The sequence below is a fragment of the Carassius auratus genome, chromosome 37, assembly GCF_003368295.1.
Source record: "Carassius auratus strain Wakin chromosome 37, ASM336829v1, whole genome shotgun sequence".
NCBI lineage: Eukaryota > Metazoa > Chordata > Actinopteri > Cypriniformes > Cyprinidae > Carassius > Carassius auratus.
This window is the reverse complement of record NC_039279.1, coordinates 4,912,422-4,930,239: the sequence shown is the minus strand read 5'-3', so window position 1 is coordinate 4,930,239 and position 17,818 is coordinate 4,912,422. Positions and strand designations below refer to the sequence as shown.

At 37.6% G+C, this 17,818-nt stretch overlaps 1 protein-coding gene across 3 annotated transcripts in view; it reads right to left on the bottom strand.

The window, feature by feature from the left end:
• Positions 1 to 15,478, bottom strand: part of LOC113055947 (cytohesin-1-like) — a 56,825-nt gene extending 41,347 nt beyond the window's left edge. The window contains exons 1-2 of one of the 3 annotated variants that reach the window (XM_026222339.1): positions 2,737 to 2,955; positions 2,517 to 2,653 (exon numbers count right to left, since the gene is read on the bottom strand). In XM_026222339.1, the coding sequence (XP_026078124.1) occupies positions 2,517 to 2,595 (79 nt within the window). In that variant the 5' untranslated portion in view covers positions 2,596 to 2,653; positions 2,737 to 2,955. Of the gene's footprint in view, positions 1 to 2,516; positions 2,957 to 15,350 lie in introns of those variants that run through there. The other 2 variants (XM_026222342.1, XM_026222340.1) reach the window with 2 other exon arrangements.
• Between the last annotated feature and the right edge of the window lie 2,340 nt (positions 15,479 to 17,818).

Below are 17,818 nucleotides of genomic sequence, written 5' to 3'. Positions count from 1 at the left end.
TACAAGCTCTTGGTGCATAACGAAAATCTGTAAAGTTGCGAAAACTAAAGCCTCAAATCCAAAGTAATATTCTTTACAAAAGTTATAAAAGAGCCAACCAAGCCCCCCTATAATGGCACGTTCTAACATGCCCCCACAAACACAAGTTTTGAGCAGTGTAGTGTAGCGCTTGTTGTTTGGCGTTTCTCCAGACATGGTTCTATGTTATGCAGCGTGATACATAACGCAACAAGTAAAAAAAAAAAAACTGTATAAGTCATCATAATCAGTAATTATGTCCCCACTGGATGCAACAAATGCATCACATGGAAATGTTTTTAATAAAATAATAAATAAATAAAACATAAGCCTATATCAGTTATACAGTGGTTTTGTGGTTGCTGTGTCCCATGACAAGGATGCCCCTTCAAAAATCATGCATGCACTACACTCCCTACACACTTCCTTAAATTTCTCAATTTAAACAAGAATGTGATCATTTTCAATATGAACATTTCTCAGAACTTTCCAAATGGCTCAAAAAATTCCAAACAATCTGTGCTATACTATGCCTAGAATTTATTTTACCGCTATATAAATTATTAAGGACCGTTCATATCAGTGGTAACTATAAATATAATTCTGTGAGAATAGAGAAGTACTTTAACTACAGAAGTATTTTAACTAAAGAAGTTCAACTAACTATATTGACACAGAGGGATGATATTGTTGGAATCATTTTCAGATTTATTTATTTTTTCCAGCTGATGCATGATAAATACATTGAGCCAAACAGAAACCACCTGATTTTAAAGAGCATAAGTATTTAAAGCGGCAGACAACATTATATAATGTAATAAACATGCCATCCATTGTAGGAGAAACATCTGAAACAAAGCTGATACAGGAAACACAAGTCAGAACTCAATCAAGCATCTTGAGCAATGAAACAGCAAGCATTAAGTTTATCTGAATAGGCTTTTTGTGTTTTCACATTTGCATCCTTTGGGGACCATTGGGGGATTTTGTCACTGAATTTTGACAGATGGTATGAAGAAAACTGAGAAAATACATCCAACATAAAAACCACAGATCTAAACCTTTAACTGATTTCTTTCTTTTTATGATGTCAAAAATCAACCCAGAATAGGATCTTCCTCAGTCCCACCTCTTTATCTGTCTCTCTCAGTTTCTCCTCTACATCCTCACCTATAATGATTGTCTTAGCAGCTCTAACACTTAATTCATACAAATTGCACTGATGAACAACAAACACGCATTAACCCGCCGAGAATGCTAAAACAAACAAATAAACAACCGTATGCAGGACTAAGTACATAAAGAACAGTGCAGGCGAAATCCACAGTGAAACTTGATTATATTACTATAGATATACAAGTTATATAAAGAGGACATGACTGAAGGTCACTTGGCAACAGGTGGACATTTCAAGTCTCACGATCATTATAATATGACACTATTATTAGTGCTGCAACAGTAATTATATCAAAAACACTCTAACAGCCCAGCAACTTTCCATCAACAAAACAAATGATTTGTCTCACATTGCATGCCCATGACGCCAGCTCCGTTTCTCATCCAACACTTCCATGATCCAGGGACACGGTTTATCACCACGGCAACAATACTGGATTGATATAATTTGCAGCTGCAAATGTTTTTTTTTCTCAGATCTCAAATGGTTCCAGCATTATGGGTGCATCACTTAAGGGGTCGTGAAAATGGAAATCAAAATGTCCTTTACACAAAACAAACCGCAAGTTTCAGACCTCAAAGCCCAGTTTAAAATATGAATTTTTATGATTTCCTCAACACATTTTTAGCATGCATATGTACTGTAAATCAATGAGGCGTGCTCTTCACAATGTCTGTCGTTCGATCACAAGAGTGATACTGCTGTGAGGGAATGTCAAGACTGTCAGGAGTTGTTCCGTCCGAGGGTGTAGACAAACGGCACATCTAAAAACTGCATGCTCATCCAAAAGATCAAATTATTGGAAGTTTATTTTGGAATGTTTGGTTAATTTTGCTCAACGTGTTGCTTGTTTTATTAAATATAGCGCTTTGAAATCTATTGGTAGTGCCAGGTTTGTCCTTGGAGGCATGCCAGAAAATAATTTAAAAGGTAATTTACATTTTTTGTGTGAAGAAACACTTTATAAGCTACCCAGCAGAATCATAATATAAAGATCTGAAACTGTATTTCACGACTCCTTTAAATAGTTTGAACAAGTCCCGATTAGACTGTAAAAATGTGTGAAGTTCAACTTCACATACTTTGTGAAGTTGAAAATAAAGTGAAGATTATTGGAGTATCTTTTACAAGTAAATACAATTTCAATCAATGCTTCAATATTTCATTCAATGCATTACTTGCTGGGAACTTGAACTAGACATGAAAATGAAATTTCAGAATTTCTGTATTTCGGAATGAAAATAGTTTCAAAGGAAATCCTACACCATTTTTTTTTCACTGTGAATGTAATTCCCAAGCACACACACATAATGAGACCCACCTGCTGGAGGAGCCGGACAAACTGTGGGACACAAGAACGCCTGGAAGCTTGAGGCACAGAGTTCGCTCACCGTCCCCATAGCTCAGTAGTCTCTGTTGCACTTTGAATATGAAAGTGCAATTGCGAGAAGAAAGTCCCTGTGAGCGATGAGAGAGAAAACACAAGCTACTTCCCCTTTTGTATGAATGCAGAACTTGTAGAAATGTTGATACTTATGTACCACTTGTCTTTATCATCACTTTTGCTGTCCGACAGATTCCAAAGCAAAGACCTCTGATGGCAGCTCAGATCCACAACGCTGCTCTGCACCCTACTGTGCGCTGGTCTCGCAATCTCACTCACTGACTCTCTCCTTGTATTGTCTCTCCTCCCTCTCTCTCTCTTCGTACTCACCGCCACTTTACCATCCAGGGCTTTCTGTGTCTGTGACACTGATTTCTATTGGAAAGTCTCTGCTGTGGTGCTGAAATAGCTGAATGATTTACAAAGACATAAGCAGAAGCTCATCAACACCTCCCAGAACACCTCCCCACTCACTCCCACAAGGGCAGTTTAGTCAGAGCTCAACCATCTCGGGCATCTGAGCCATGTGTGGTTTAAAGGTCATGTACAGTATATGTTTACTCATGGAGAATCACAAGATCACCCACCCCCACCCACCCCATCTATAAAGGCATTGTGTTAGGTTGAGACCCTCTGAAACCCACATGCTCCAAGACTAGTGCTTTTGCATCAATGCATTTTGCATTTTAAATCAGTGTTTTATGTTGTGCGGTTGTTTCTATGGTAATTGCATGTTCTTATATGACAAGAAATGTCTTTCATGATGAAAATAGCAATACAAGATCGCGGCAACTTGCAAAAATGTTCTGGCGAATTGGTGTCTAATCTATTTGTATGCTTTACAATCTGCTAACGCCCCAGTGAGAGGGACGGGGTTAAGGGTGAACTCTCATTCTCAAAAATAAAGGTTCTTAATTGGAAATGATGGTTCCATGAACATCTATGGAACTTCAAAAGATGTGTGGTCTCAAAAAAATGGTTAATCTATGGAAAATTCCCTTTTGGAACCATGATTTTTAAGAGTGTTCATGATTACATCTTATTTGAATGAATATACAGTATGAATGAAACGAAATCACTACTTCATAAAACTCTAATTTTCAGCTTGAAAATGTATATATTCTATACATAAATGTTGTAAATATTCATGCTGAACTTTGCAAGCTAGACAAAAATGTAGTTGCATTTGTGACGTTTCTAAAAAAAAACATGTATGACTTAAAAGAAACCCTTTTTTTGCAATTCTATTAAATCATAAGATCGCTGATATAGCTGACTTGTTGCTGATCATGTGTCATGAAACAGGAACAGAACACTACTCTCAAATAACAATCTCAGCTTGTCAAAAAAAGACATGTTTTCAAAGAATAGAAACTAGCCTGATTGTATGCATGTTGCAAGTCATTTACAACCTAGGATCTTGTAGTTATTTACTAATCTAAAGGGACAGTTCACCCAAAAATGAAAGATTCTATACAGTTGTTTTCTATTCTGTTCTGTGGAACACAAAATAATGACAGAATCTTCTTTTTAGGTAAACTATTCTGCTTACATGCGACAACCTTTTTCTCTTCAAAGCAAATGTTTAAAACCATAGGATTTGACAATGTTTTGTAGCCATTCAAACATCTGGGAACATCCCCAAAGTGTGGTCTCAAAGGGGAGACATTTGGAAGATCCTGCTCCTGCTCCTGATCCTTCCTCTCCTTCAATTCCACCCATGTATTTATCACTCTATTCCTATGATATTTAAAAGATTTTTCCTATCCACAATATAAAATAATCAATTACCTACATTTAATTAGAATTTTAGTTACACTGGTTTTACATTTTTCTGATCTGTTTCTCCGCTTGAGATGTGTTTCTGAAGGTGTCAGATAAAATGTCCTTGAGTGAGTTTTACTAAATCAGATCTCAGCTGTCTACTTGTGGTTTGGCTCTTCCTAACACCTTCCACCAAGCGTGATCAAAAACTTGTATAAGGCTTAGAATATAGATGCCAAATTTAAATGATTAATTTGACATTTAGCTAAAGCTATTATTCACAGTAATTCATACTGTAGAACACATATTACAGAGACAGTCCCTATAGAACAGCCTGGGTTTATAATCACAAGATCATTCATAAACCTGAAACTGTTTATCTTTATTATACTAAATATTTATTAATTTATTCCATGCCAAAGCTGATTTAAAAAATATTTATAATTATAATTTTCAAATAAACAAAATTTCTGATTAATTGAATGCATCCTTGCTATTAATTTGGCATAGCTGAGCATATCTGGATCATTTTATTACCACAAGCTCACCAACAAACATTCATGTTCATAGTCTTGTGTTTTTGCAGTGACTCAGGACTATTAAAAGACTTTTCCTTTCTTTCTTTTCAGTCTTTTTTAAATGTACACTTGACACTGGGAGGGCACCCTGCAGCTAAGAGAAATAAAGAACAAAGGAAAATGACCTGCGAGTTGTATGTGAAAGGTTAGTCAGCAGGACTTTTAAAAACACAGTTCTTCCATGGTGAGTTGAGTGCCATGGTGGCATTCCTGTGCCAGAACCCTTTAACAAGACATATGACTGTAGACCCTGCGTTTATGGAGCATACCAACATAAATATTACACACAAAGTCAAAATCAATCAAGATACTCTCAAAAAAAGCAGGAGGTAGGTGCAGACTCACGACTTTGCCACAAATTCTATGTTTCTGCACAGCTGAAGAAGTAGAGGCCCAATATATGCCTGCCCAGTGTCAGCAGAGTCGACTCCTCTGTTTCAAAGACGCACAGAACTGCAAACAGTACTGGATTCTGAACCATAATGGTCAGAAGCTTGGGATTCCCATCATAGATTTATTCCAATAATTCTTCTGCTTCATCATTTTTAAACTAACACTTTTTTGGCATATTTGCCCCAAATACGTCCAGTTGTTCTGTTAATTAACTGAAACTACAGATGTACAAGATGAGGATAAATCATGACAAAAGTACAATAGAAAAAGAGTTTCTGCTAAAGAAATCACAGAAAGGCTCAAATATTTAAATGTTGTTTTTTGGATGGATGAATTAGATATAGATATAGAGATTGATGGATGGATGGATGGATGGATAGATATATAGATATAGAGATTGATGGATGGATGGATAGATATAGAGATATAGAGATGGATCGATGGATGGATGGATAGATATATAGATATAGAGATTGATGGATGGATGGATAGATATAGAGATATAGAGATGGATCGATGGATGGATGGATAGATATATAGATATAGAGATTGATGGATGGATGGATAGATATATAGATATAGAGATGGATGGATGGATGGATAGATATAGAGATATATAGATGGATGGATAGATATAGAGATATAGAGATGGATGGATGGATGATGGATGGATGGATAGATGGATAGATATAGAGATGGAGAGATGGATGGATAGATATAGATATAGGGATGGATGGATGGATAGATATAGATATAGGTATGGATGGATGGATGGATAGATATAGATACAGGGATGGATAGATAGATAGATAGATATTGAATTGCAAAAACATTTTGTGACATCCTTTAAAGGGGGGGGGGTGAAATGCTCGTTTTCACTCAATATCCTGTTAATCTTGAGTACCTATAGAGTAGTACTGCATCCTTCATAACTCCAAAAAGTCTTTAGTTTTATTATATTCATAAGAGAAAGATAGTCTGTACCATTTTTTCCCGGAAAAACACGACCGGCTGGAGGCGTGACGTGTGGGCGGAGCTAAAGAATCACGAGCGCCAGTAGGCTTTTGCGTTGAGAGCGTTTGGAAGCTGTGACATTACCGTGAGGAAAAAAACATCCAAAACAAACCATGGCTTACAGTCAGATTCAGCGTATATTTATGATCCAGAATCAGATCCCGAGGCTGAAACTGAACGAGAGCAGCAGCAGCAACGACTCGCTCCGAGCGGGGCTCGAACCCGGGTCTCCGTCATGGGAGGGGACGCACTAACAAGGAGGCAGAGATATTTGAAGCAGTTTTACTCACCGCCTGCGGTTCCAACACACGATCGTGACCCTTTTTCATTGGGATTGCATCATCCTTAAGAAATAAACGATACGCAAATCCGTTGTCAAACTGGGCCTTGTTTGTAAAACAAGCATCTTCGAAATGCAGGGGAACAAACAAAAACACTTGCACAACGCCGTTGATGCTCTGTAAAAATAAACTTCATCCACTGGTCCCTTAATGCTGTTTCTCTTTTGGTAATCTGTGCAGGGTTGTCTTGCCCTGGCAACCAAAAACACACTTCTTTTGTGACAATTTGGTCTCTCGCTCTGATCAGTGAACGTCTGTTGTGCTCTCAGTGCTCTGCTATACGGGAGCGCGCGCTCTTCCAGCAGAAGTGCCCTAGGACCTAGGGGTGTGACGGTTAGTATATAACCATGAGACCGGCGGTTATAGTTGAACACCGTCATTAGAACTTTATAACCGCCAAAACCGTGTCACTAAAATATTTTTTACAAACATTTTTTATCAAAAATTATTTTCATTTTTTAGATAGGATCATCAGATGCGCAATATATCGGGAGACATGGTTTTTACCACTTAATGAAGTTTTGTAAATCGTCAGACATGATATTTACCACTTCATTAAATTTTGCTTTGTAGAAAACCTTTCTTAAAAACGAATTTCGTTTTGAACAAATTTTATCTTAATTTTAATAGATGTTTCATCAACCAACTGCATGTATTTTAATAAATAAAATGCAAATATAGCAGACAATGATAACCGTGACATGGAAGCACCAGCGCGCCGCGTTCACTTGCACTGTGAACTAGAGCGCATCTCATTGTAAATGAAACTCAGCGTAGGCCTATGCCTCATACTCTAGCATTAAATATCTTTGCTGCATCCTTTCTAGAACAGACAATGGCTTTTTTTTTTTTTTTGCGGCTCGCATCAGCAAAGCATAGACCGCAAAACAATCAGCGGATGGCGGGCGGGTGCGGCTTTGAAATTTGCTCAAAAAACTTTGGCGTGGATGATGAGTTTTGTGACAGATCTCCTTAATAAACGGAGGTCTGAAATCTCCACCCCTTTACCGATCAGAGCGCGCGCTGAAACGGAGTTAACCCGCTATCTCCAAGATCAACCAATTGACTCTACGGCAGATCCACTAGCATGGTGGCGAGACAATATGAAACAAATGAAACACGCTATCCGCCCCCAACACACCCAACCCCCCCCCCCCCCCCCCCCCCCCAACGGTTATGTTATGAACCGTCACATTTGACTCACGTCATAACCGTCATCACCAATTCTGAAACCGGCACACCCCTACTAGGACCCATATAAGGAAATTCCGCTCCATCTAACGTCACACAGAGCCATACTCGAAAAAAACTTTCCGAAACTTGTGACAAACCGGAAGAGTATTTTTGGAACAGAAATACTCCTTCAAACGTACAAAAAAGTAAAAAAAAGTTTTTGAAAACTTTGTCTATGTTTAGCATGGGAATCCAACTCTTTAACAGTGTAAAAAACTCAGTATGCATGAAATAGCATTTCACCCCCCCTTTAAATACAAAATTTCACACCCCATCTACCCTGGCCAAACAAAAGCAACAAAACAAGACAATTATGATCAGCAAGGCTGTCTACACTGCATTATAATGGACACGCTGCCTTGCAGTTTAGACAGATTTGTTCATTATAAGAGCTGGCTATCTGTTTTCTTGTGTGGGGCTCACTTGAAGTGCAAAAATGGAAACACGAATAAATTGTCCTATGAATCCAGACTGTTGTGATGAGCCAGACTTTGAGTATCGCTGTATTATAGACGTTTCTGTTTGTTCAGGTGAAATTTCTGACAATATTTATCAGGTAAAACAATACAATGAAAGTACAGACAATAAAAATATGGTTCAAGGGAAGTGTAGAAGAGCTATTCAGCAGTAATGAAAGGCCATTTCCAAGCCAACAAGCATCATATGCTGGCAGTAGAAGCTTTCATTTAACATCTATGATATCTGTGGGTTTGTTTTCCCTACAAGGATGAACCAGCTCATAAAATAAACAAGCACACACACACACACACACACACACACACACACACACAGACAACCTCTTGACTCTTAAAGGAGCATTTCTCAAATAAATAAATAAATAATCTGTAACTTTTACTCTCCCTCATATTGTTCCAAATCTGTATGAAAACCGCAAGCTTTTTCTTTTGATTCAGTTAAATCTTGGATCTTGACATCTTGGTGATTCAGTTTTTGATTCTGTTTTCCATTCTCCATTTATTATAACTGCTTTATAAAAGGATCAGTACATTATTTATAATTCCTCTAAATATCTTCTGTATAAGAAAGAAAGTTTTTCAGGGTTGAAATGACGTTAAGGTGAATAAATGATGACAGAATCTTTATTTATGGATGAACCAAACTCCTTTAAATGTTTAGACAAAGGAGAAATCTATACTTGATATACTCAATTATGAAAGCATAACCTTCAGAAAGGAGGGTTACAATATAAGCAACAATATTAAAATCTTGTGAATAATAGTTAATTTAAGTTTGTTATCTATAAGGGATGGACTATTCCAGTAGTTCATCATGGCAGATTGTTTCTAACCCATTTAAAAAATAGGACAAATGGGGATGTGATCATGGCTGTTGGTTGCTGCTGACCTAACACTCGTATCTTGGAGTCCCAGTCGTCCCGTGCAGGGAGACCGCCGTTGATCTCAGTTGATATTAAAACAGATCAGTCTTTGGAAGATTCTTCTCTGGAGCTTAAGATTAATGAGCGAGTGCTAGAGAGACTTTGGAAGGGGAAATCAGCAGTATATTACAGATGAACAAACACACTGCAGTAAAACTATTGCTCTACAAATACTGTAGGTGTTTCTTCAGCTAGGGGCACTTTATGTCCCATGGGCTGATTGTTATTTAGACAGTCCTTCTTCCATATTCCAAACATTCTATCAAAATACACTGCTGTTCAAAAGTTTGGGGTCAATATTTTTTTATTTTTTGGAAAAAAAATAATACTTTTATTCGGTAAGGCCTCGTTAAATTTACTGAATGTGACAGTATCACAGTATTAAGCAGCACAACTGTTTTTTAACATTGACAATAAAAATAAATGTTTCTTGAGCAGCAAATCAGCATATTAGAATGATTTCTGAAGGATCATGTGGTTTTGGTGTATTTCTGATCAAATATATGCAGCTTCGGAGAGCATCAGAGAAATCAAGAAATAATTTCAAAGAAATCACTGATGCACTTTTCAAAATAACCTTTTATTTTCGCAGATGAAAAAAGTCAAAAGTTTTGAAACAAAATGAAGGTGGGTGTATGATGACAGAATTTTTGGCAAACTACCCATTTCAATGCTAGTTAAGCATGTCATCTAAGGACACATGCAGCTTCATTGAACATCTGTTTATCCCTCATCTATTCTCTCTGCAAAAAAATGAAAGACAGAGAATACAACCTACAGTATAGTGTAAAATAAAAATTCCTCAAAAAGCATGCAGATTTTCTATTAAATTGAAACAAAAACCATGAGGTTTTATGGACCTTGTTTTGGCGACGATTGAGATTCAGTCTCAAAGGGAGGTGGGTGAACCAGCAGCCAAGGAATGTAGTTGAATGGGTAGAATACTAGATGATACTCAATGAACAGCCTACGTATAAACTCAAGCTACTGCAGCCTCGGTCTCTCTAAGAGAGCTGAGAGCTCCGAGCGCTGTTAACACTTGAGTATGAGGGGTCCTAAGGACGTAAAAGCACACATCAGTGGTCACTATGCCAACCAGGAATAAATTCAGAGCATATACGTAAGCACTACATCCTACTGGATTTCTATGTAACTCTCTTTTAATCCTAACATTCACACTCAAAACTCAAAACAAAACTGTGACTGGGGTGGTAGCCTTTCAAAACTTACACTTTAGGTTCTAAAAAGTATTTTTTGAGTAAAATACTAATATGTACATTTAAGGTACTAACATGTACCATTTAGAGGTAAATAAATAAAGATGTTCCTTTTAGCTTAAGATATACCGTTTTTCTTTTGTACGTTAAGATAACTCTCCTGTGACAGCTGTGTACCTTTTTGTTTTCCTGAGAGTGTGTAAATACCTCAATCCACCAATGTGTTCGAAAGATATTGAACTTTATACAGAATTATACAGAAGCAATTCTGCTGCATTGAAGGTTCACAGAAGCATAGCCTCTATTATCCATAATGGTTTGGAAACACCAGGACTCTTTCTAGAGCTGGCCTCCTGGCCAAACTGAGCAATCGACGGAGAATGGCCTTTGTATGACTGGTGACCAAGAAGCTAATGGTCATTATAGTTGAGCTCTATGATCATATGTAGAGATAGGAGAAACCTACAGAAGGACGGACATCACTGCAACACTTTACCGATCTGGGCTTTATGGTGGTGTGGCCAAACTCAATTCTCTCCTCAGTGAAGACACATAAAAACACAACTGGAATTTCAAACAAAGCACCTAAAGAACTCTCAGATTGCGAGAAACAATATTCTCTGGTCTGATGAACTGCAATTTCAAGCATCATGTCTGAAGGAAACCAGGCACTGCTCATCACCTGCAGAGCACCATCACCATCGATAAAGTGTGCTGGTCGCAGCATCATGCTGAGGGACTGTTTTTCAGCAGCAGGGACTGAGGGACTCGTCAGAGTAGAAGGAAAGCTCAGCACAGCAAAATATAGAGTCATTGTCCTTCCTACAGGACAATGACCCTAAACACACAGCAAGATTGGCTTATAGATAACTTTGTGAATGTCCTTGAGTGGACCAGCCCCATCCAAGCTGACAGAACTTGAGAGGTGACCACAGGGTTATGTCATCTTATGACATGCTCGAATTTTGTGATTATTTTGATTATTTTGTGGAAATAGATGCCATCTATTGGCCATTTTTTGTTAGTGCACAATTTGTGACGCCAAACTTATCAACTTAGGCATCACTACATCTGCATTAAGAAAAATGTACTACATTAGTCGTTTTTTTCCCCTCTTCTCTCTCTCTCTCTCTCTCTCTCTTAAATGATAAATATTAAACATAATTGTACTGATATGGATGTCGAAGTAGGGAACAAATTTAAAGTGAATCTGTTTGTTAATAAAAGCCTACTCAAGTGGCAGTCAGGAAAATAGGACACTAGAAGTTATAACTTAAGATTAAGTTAAAAATGGATTTTAATATGTGCAGTCATTTCTGTAAACAGTCTTGATTTGCAGTTCTCAAGTAAACCCCAAAATGCATAGACAGCAGAAAGTTTGGCAGGGAGAGTCCATCTAAAAACAAACCTCCATTCAAACTCTCGCTATATCTAACTGGAGTAACAGACAGCCTGGGTGGAGTTATCATCATTGAGTGACAGCTGAAAGAGGTAAGCTGAGGACAGACTCAGAGGTTTCCTGTGCAGCTGCTTTGCTCTTTCCTGGATGTGACACTTTGCCACGTCTGCAGCTGTAACCGTTGTAATGAGATACATATCCCAGTCCCACATACCTGTCCACATACACAGGCCTGGTTAAAATGATCAGTTTAGAAGCTGACCTTGCATTTGGTGTTTCATAACTGGCAGGGAGACATAAAGCTAACTGAGCAACACTGAGACACAACTGAAAAGTCTTCTGCTATGAATCTGTGCATGAGAAAATCTACACCTATGACATTAGGAATAGGATCCATCAACATGTAGTCAGTCTGAATCAGACTTCAGACTCAACTTTTCATTTAAAAATATCAATATTATTCAATCATGTTAGTAATAAAATATCAAGATTTTTGAACTAAAGACAGCAATAGAAAGGGAAGAAAAATACAGTTGGAAAGATCAACAGAGGTTGAGTTTCAAAACAAGCTTTTACAAAAAAAGCTAAAAATTTTAAGGTCATTTCTAAAGGTCAAGGGGTTGTCATGGCTTTGTTTTTATTGTTCCAAGGTTGTAGAATAGTTTGTTCACTGTTTGTTCTGCTAAGGCACGTGCACACATAGACATCACAGGGGGCTTGAGAACCTGTCCTTTTCCTCCTCAAGAGAAAGCGCACTTTATTCTTGGGGGGATTTTTTTTTTAAAGTTAGTTTTTTTATAATAAATACATCTAAATGCCCCTTATTATTTAGCTTCTTTGTTTTCTCTGCATTGCATTGATAAATTTGTCAATACGGATTTAATTTGCTTGGTAACAGCCCAAATGATTTATTCTTCTAATTGACTGATTTAAGAATTTGAATTAAAACATGCACACAATTAGAAGATTACGGATTAAAGATACAAATGGCAATAAAAAAGGTAAAAATCAATTTAAACTTATTGGAAAAGATTCATTTCTATCACTGCTGTGAACTGACCACCACACAGACTATGCAGAATATCAAAAAACAATTCAGGCAGCGGTCCACAGTAGTCCTTAAGATACCAGCACAATAACACACCCAGCTAAATATTTTCTAATTATCGTTATTGATAAGACCCCATAAAATTGAGATATATTCTTGTCAAGATCACACCCCTAATATATTTAACATTTGTTCAGAAAAAAATAAATAAAATGAGAAGTGCCCTTTTGCGCCACAAAATGTTTGTGTTCGTCCCTGGTTCTACTATTTTCTGAAGCCACTAGTGTTCCGCATTCTCGAGGTGTTATATTTTGCATCCAAGTTGGTCGGGGTTTCTCATCTTAAAGGGATAGTTCACCCAAGAGTGAAATTGGTTTCATTTACTCGCACTGATGCCGCAAACTTGTGCAACTTTGTTGAGATGAGGCATACAGAGGTGAACATCTACGTGCAGGAGTTCAATAATTCAGGAACCAACAAGTAATCCAACATTGGCAAAACAAGGAACTCTGAGAAGGACAGGGAGCAACCGTCACAGACATTCAACATCTGACAGACTAACTGAGTCTAACTCCGTCCACATGGGCCCCCTAAAGTGCTAGACCCAGTGCGACCGCACCAGCTCAGGCCAGAGAGCTGTAAAGCCAAGGCGACACTGAGGATCTGGAGGGCCATGGTGGAGCTGAGGGGAGTGAGGAGTCCAACAGAGCCAGAGTAATGAAGAGACGAGGTGTAGCCAGAGGAGTGTAGTCTCCGCTGCCTTTGGAGGTTCTGCAGCTAGCTCTGAAGTTTTGGTAGTGTGTGCAGCCCAAACACATCATAAAGCCATCCCCCATATAGGAAGTGCTTTAGACATGGGGATTACTACTGGGACAGAAGGGCTTCAGAGCATTGGTTTAGGGGTAGTGTCTCTCTCATCCTCCCCTACTGTAAAGGGGAATTCACAAAATTGCAGGACAAGTTCAATAAACTGTGCCAGGGTCCAGCTGTGGTCTTCTGTTCGTCCACCTTGTACACTGCACGACAATGCTGAAAATCACCTGACCCCAAAAAAATATCGCACAAGTCAGAATTCAGCTAAAAATTGGATGAAAATCGCACAGTGTATACCTGGCTTAACTGAAACACTGGGCTATTTATACACAGAGAGCAAACAGGATAACAAGGTAACAAGACACACCTGGGAAATCAAGACAACCAATGAAACAATAGGACTACAAGTTGGCTACAAATTACACTCTATACAGGAAGTAACACAAAAGACCAAACACAAGACAGGGCACCACGGGCAAGATCATGTTGAATGTGTATATTGTGTTAATGCCAAATATCTAGAAAGCAGAGTAACTGATTCTGAGCTGATCAGCCTGTCTGTTATATCGACTCTCTGACTGAATTGAAAAGTGAAATTTGAGTGACACTCATCTAACGACCACCATCAAGACCACAAAACACACTCTAACCAAAAAGAGGTGCAACAAAACACAAGCTCATCATAGTTGTGACTAGCAGACCAACGGTCTAATGAATAGCCATTTCTAATATGACTCAAGTAGTTATCTAAATGACACTAAGTACAACTGTAAAAGTGTAAATTTTAGGTGGGTGTGGTGCAATAAGTTCCTGTTGCTCATGAAATAAATTAATTGTCTTTACAACGAGAGTTTAAACTATAGGGAATCTGTTTGGCATGAACTTCTAGAGCTTAGATATTCACTGCTCTTAAACAGGTGTCACTTTACCCAGTTTATGTTTCACTGTTGTATAAAAACAGACAACCACTCTCCGCAAGCTGTGGTGTGTCTGTTGTTTTCACCCAGGATATCCTGTAACATCATTTCTGCTACTCTGACATTCAAAAAAAAAAAAAAGCAATGAAAGAGGCAAAACAAAAATGTCACAGTGTGGAACACATAGAAATAAAGTCAAATATTGAAGGATTTTGTGTTTAAAACTTTCCTAAGGTGCATTAAACACCTCAAAACTATATAAAATCAAATCTGTTTGATATAAAAACACAGCATGTAAGTAAATTAGATATACTTTGGGTGTCCTTATATAACAAAATTAAAAACACTGTTTATTTATGATGTCCAATACTAAATATGACTCTTTTAAAACATATAGGCAAATCTTAACTTTAGCCAAATGATTGAGTCAGCAACAACTTGTTAATGTTGTTGTCCTACTGACAAACCAAGGTAAACATTGGGTTTTAATATGACACTGCCATCATGCAAGTGTTTGCATTATTATTCAATATGGAGCTGTCCGTTTGACCTCATTTAGACTAAAATAACGCTATATTTCTATGAAGCTTCTCGGCACAATGTATTTTGACATTTCTGAAAGCGTTATGAGAAATTGTAATGACATAAAACTTACCATAATCTTCTGCCTCCATACTGCCACGGTGTTTCACACAGCTCTAGCCTGCCTCCACTATACAAACTCAACATCTCTCTCTCTCTCTCTCTCTCTCTCTCTCTCTCTCTCTTTCTCTCTCTCTCTCTCTCTCTCTCTCTCTCTCTCTCTCTCCCAGGTTACAGCTGTTCCACTCACAGTGAACTGTACAGTACATAAGCCCGTCTGTAAACCTATTAGTCGCCTACATATTCAGCATTTCTGGCCACCATGAGCGAATAATGAAATCTCACTATAGGGTTTAGACACAGTCAGTCTCTTTAGCGTTATGATAGAGCAAATGTCTGTGTAACTAATATTAGTGCCATTATCTATCAAATCTTACCGTTGGTAGTAACATTGTATATATATATTTATTTTTTCCGCCATGTTTAATTATGTCCACCAGGAGTCTCCCCAACCTCTTGAGAGATTGAAAATAGGACTTTAAAATGTATAAAATGAAAGTCTTCAATGCAATTTCACTATAATAATAATAAATAAATAAATAAAATCAATCCATGTATTTGAAAAGCATGAAATTGCTAAAAATGCTGTTGTCACCCACCAGAAACCATAAATACAGTAAGTTTTTTTTGCTGTCATTTACAAACGTGAAGTGTCCCTGTAGTTTTAAAATCTCATTTTCCTGCGGATTATTTTAAGAATATAATTGTACTTTCTAGATGAATGGTATTTACCTGTTGCCCATTAAATATTGTGGATGCTACATCTACATACAGGATTGAGTCTTAATATAAATTAAACAGTGGGCATATGTTATAAGTGAACAAATGTTCTGCTCTTCTGCTTTCATTCTCATTCTGTGTGTCTGCATCCTCACTCTCTGGGAATTGTTGAATGATTGACAGCAGCAGTAATTGTTATTCCAAACTATGCAAACACACAAACCCAGACAATAATAACGTTCCTAAAGGAAAACCTCTGTTGGAAAAATGCAGCTCTATGATGGGAAAAGCCAGGCTGTGAACTATAAATCATTATGCAAATATTCCATATAGATTTGCAGATTAGTTCACTGTTGCCACGGTTAATTGGCTATTACAAGAACGTTGGTTGCATTGTATAGCTCTACCTTTGAATATTTTTTAAGGGGAAAAAAAAAAATCACAAAAACACCCTTTCTGGGCACCACATACACATTTTTTACATAGTTTCCTGGTTAAGTATTACCACAGACACTAAATTGCTTTTGTCTGTGCCGCACACCGTCAAACATGCAAAAGCAGACCAAGTCACAAAGTTTCTCTCCTTCACAAAGGCACACCATCGATACCAAACTGTGCTGTCAGTACATCAGAGTTGACTAGTGTCAGGCCTGATGTTGATGATTTATGTAAAAAAGATAAAACAAGACTTCAAGATTTCACCATAATAATGGAGTCATTGCCAACAAACTTGCCATGAGATTTTCCAACCATTGCATTAATTTATTTATTTAACTGCATTCTCTCTCAGAGCAGCACATTGTGGATTTTTGCCTTTTCCCTCCAGTCAGTGTGGAAACAATGAGAATGTGCCAGCTGCAGACACAGCCTCATGGCAGACGCAGGAGCAAAAAGATCATTTTACTGCTGTTCTGAGTGGGAAGAGAAACAATAAAGAGACTTCAGTAGGTTTATGACTACAAGAGCAAATTCCTTATCGATGTGATAGCAGCTAAAGTTCCCGATTCAGCGTAACTGGTGGACTTTTGAGTATTAATATGATAAGGAAATGTAAGTTTTTTAAATTGTGGGATTATGGTTCAATAAGGGTAAAAAAAGAGTGAATTAAACATCACTAGAAAAAGGAACTTTTATTCTACTTTATATAGTATGTTCTGTTATACTGACAGACTGGGAGTAGCACTACTGTAGACCATCATTTCATCATAAAATGTAACATCACCATAAATGTGGCCCATCTGGCTCAATATTCCAAGTCTACTGAATTCTTACAACAGCTCTGCGCGAGAAATAGACTGCAGGGATTAGTCTGATTCGTGAATGAATCATTTTTGTATCAAGTTTTGTGAACCGAATCAACGATTCATTAAAATGGCTTTAACGCTATTCGTCAATGTAAAGCTACTTCTCATGGAGATCGAGGGCATATGTCAAGATTGTTAGAGAACAAAGACTGTTCAGGAGTTTCTTTCTTACACACGACTATCACGTGGCTTTAGAAGACTTGAAAAAGTCCTAAAAAGTTATTCATTTAATGTTTGGGTTACTGTGATGTCAGTCTAGCATAATAATGCGGTGCATAAACACAAGCACGTACAGCATGTAAAAAAAAAAATGAAAAGCAGCTTATTTTATGCCATAAAAATATTTAGGATAGATTTTATTTAATACTTGAATGTGCATATTTTTACAAAACTGAAAGAAATCTTTTGAAGATCTTCATGAAGCGCCCACCTCTGGTTGAATCTGGTTTAAAGGGAG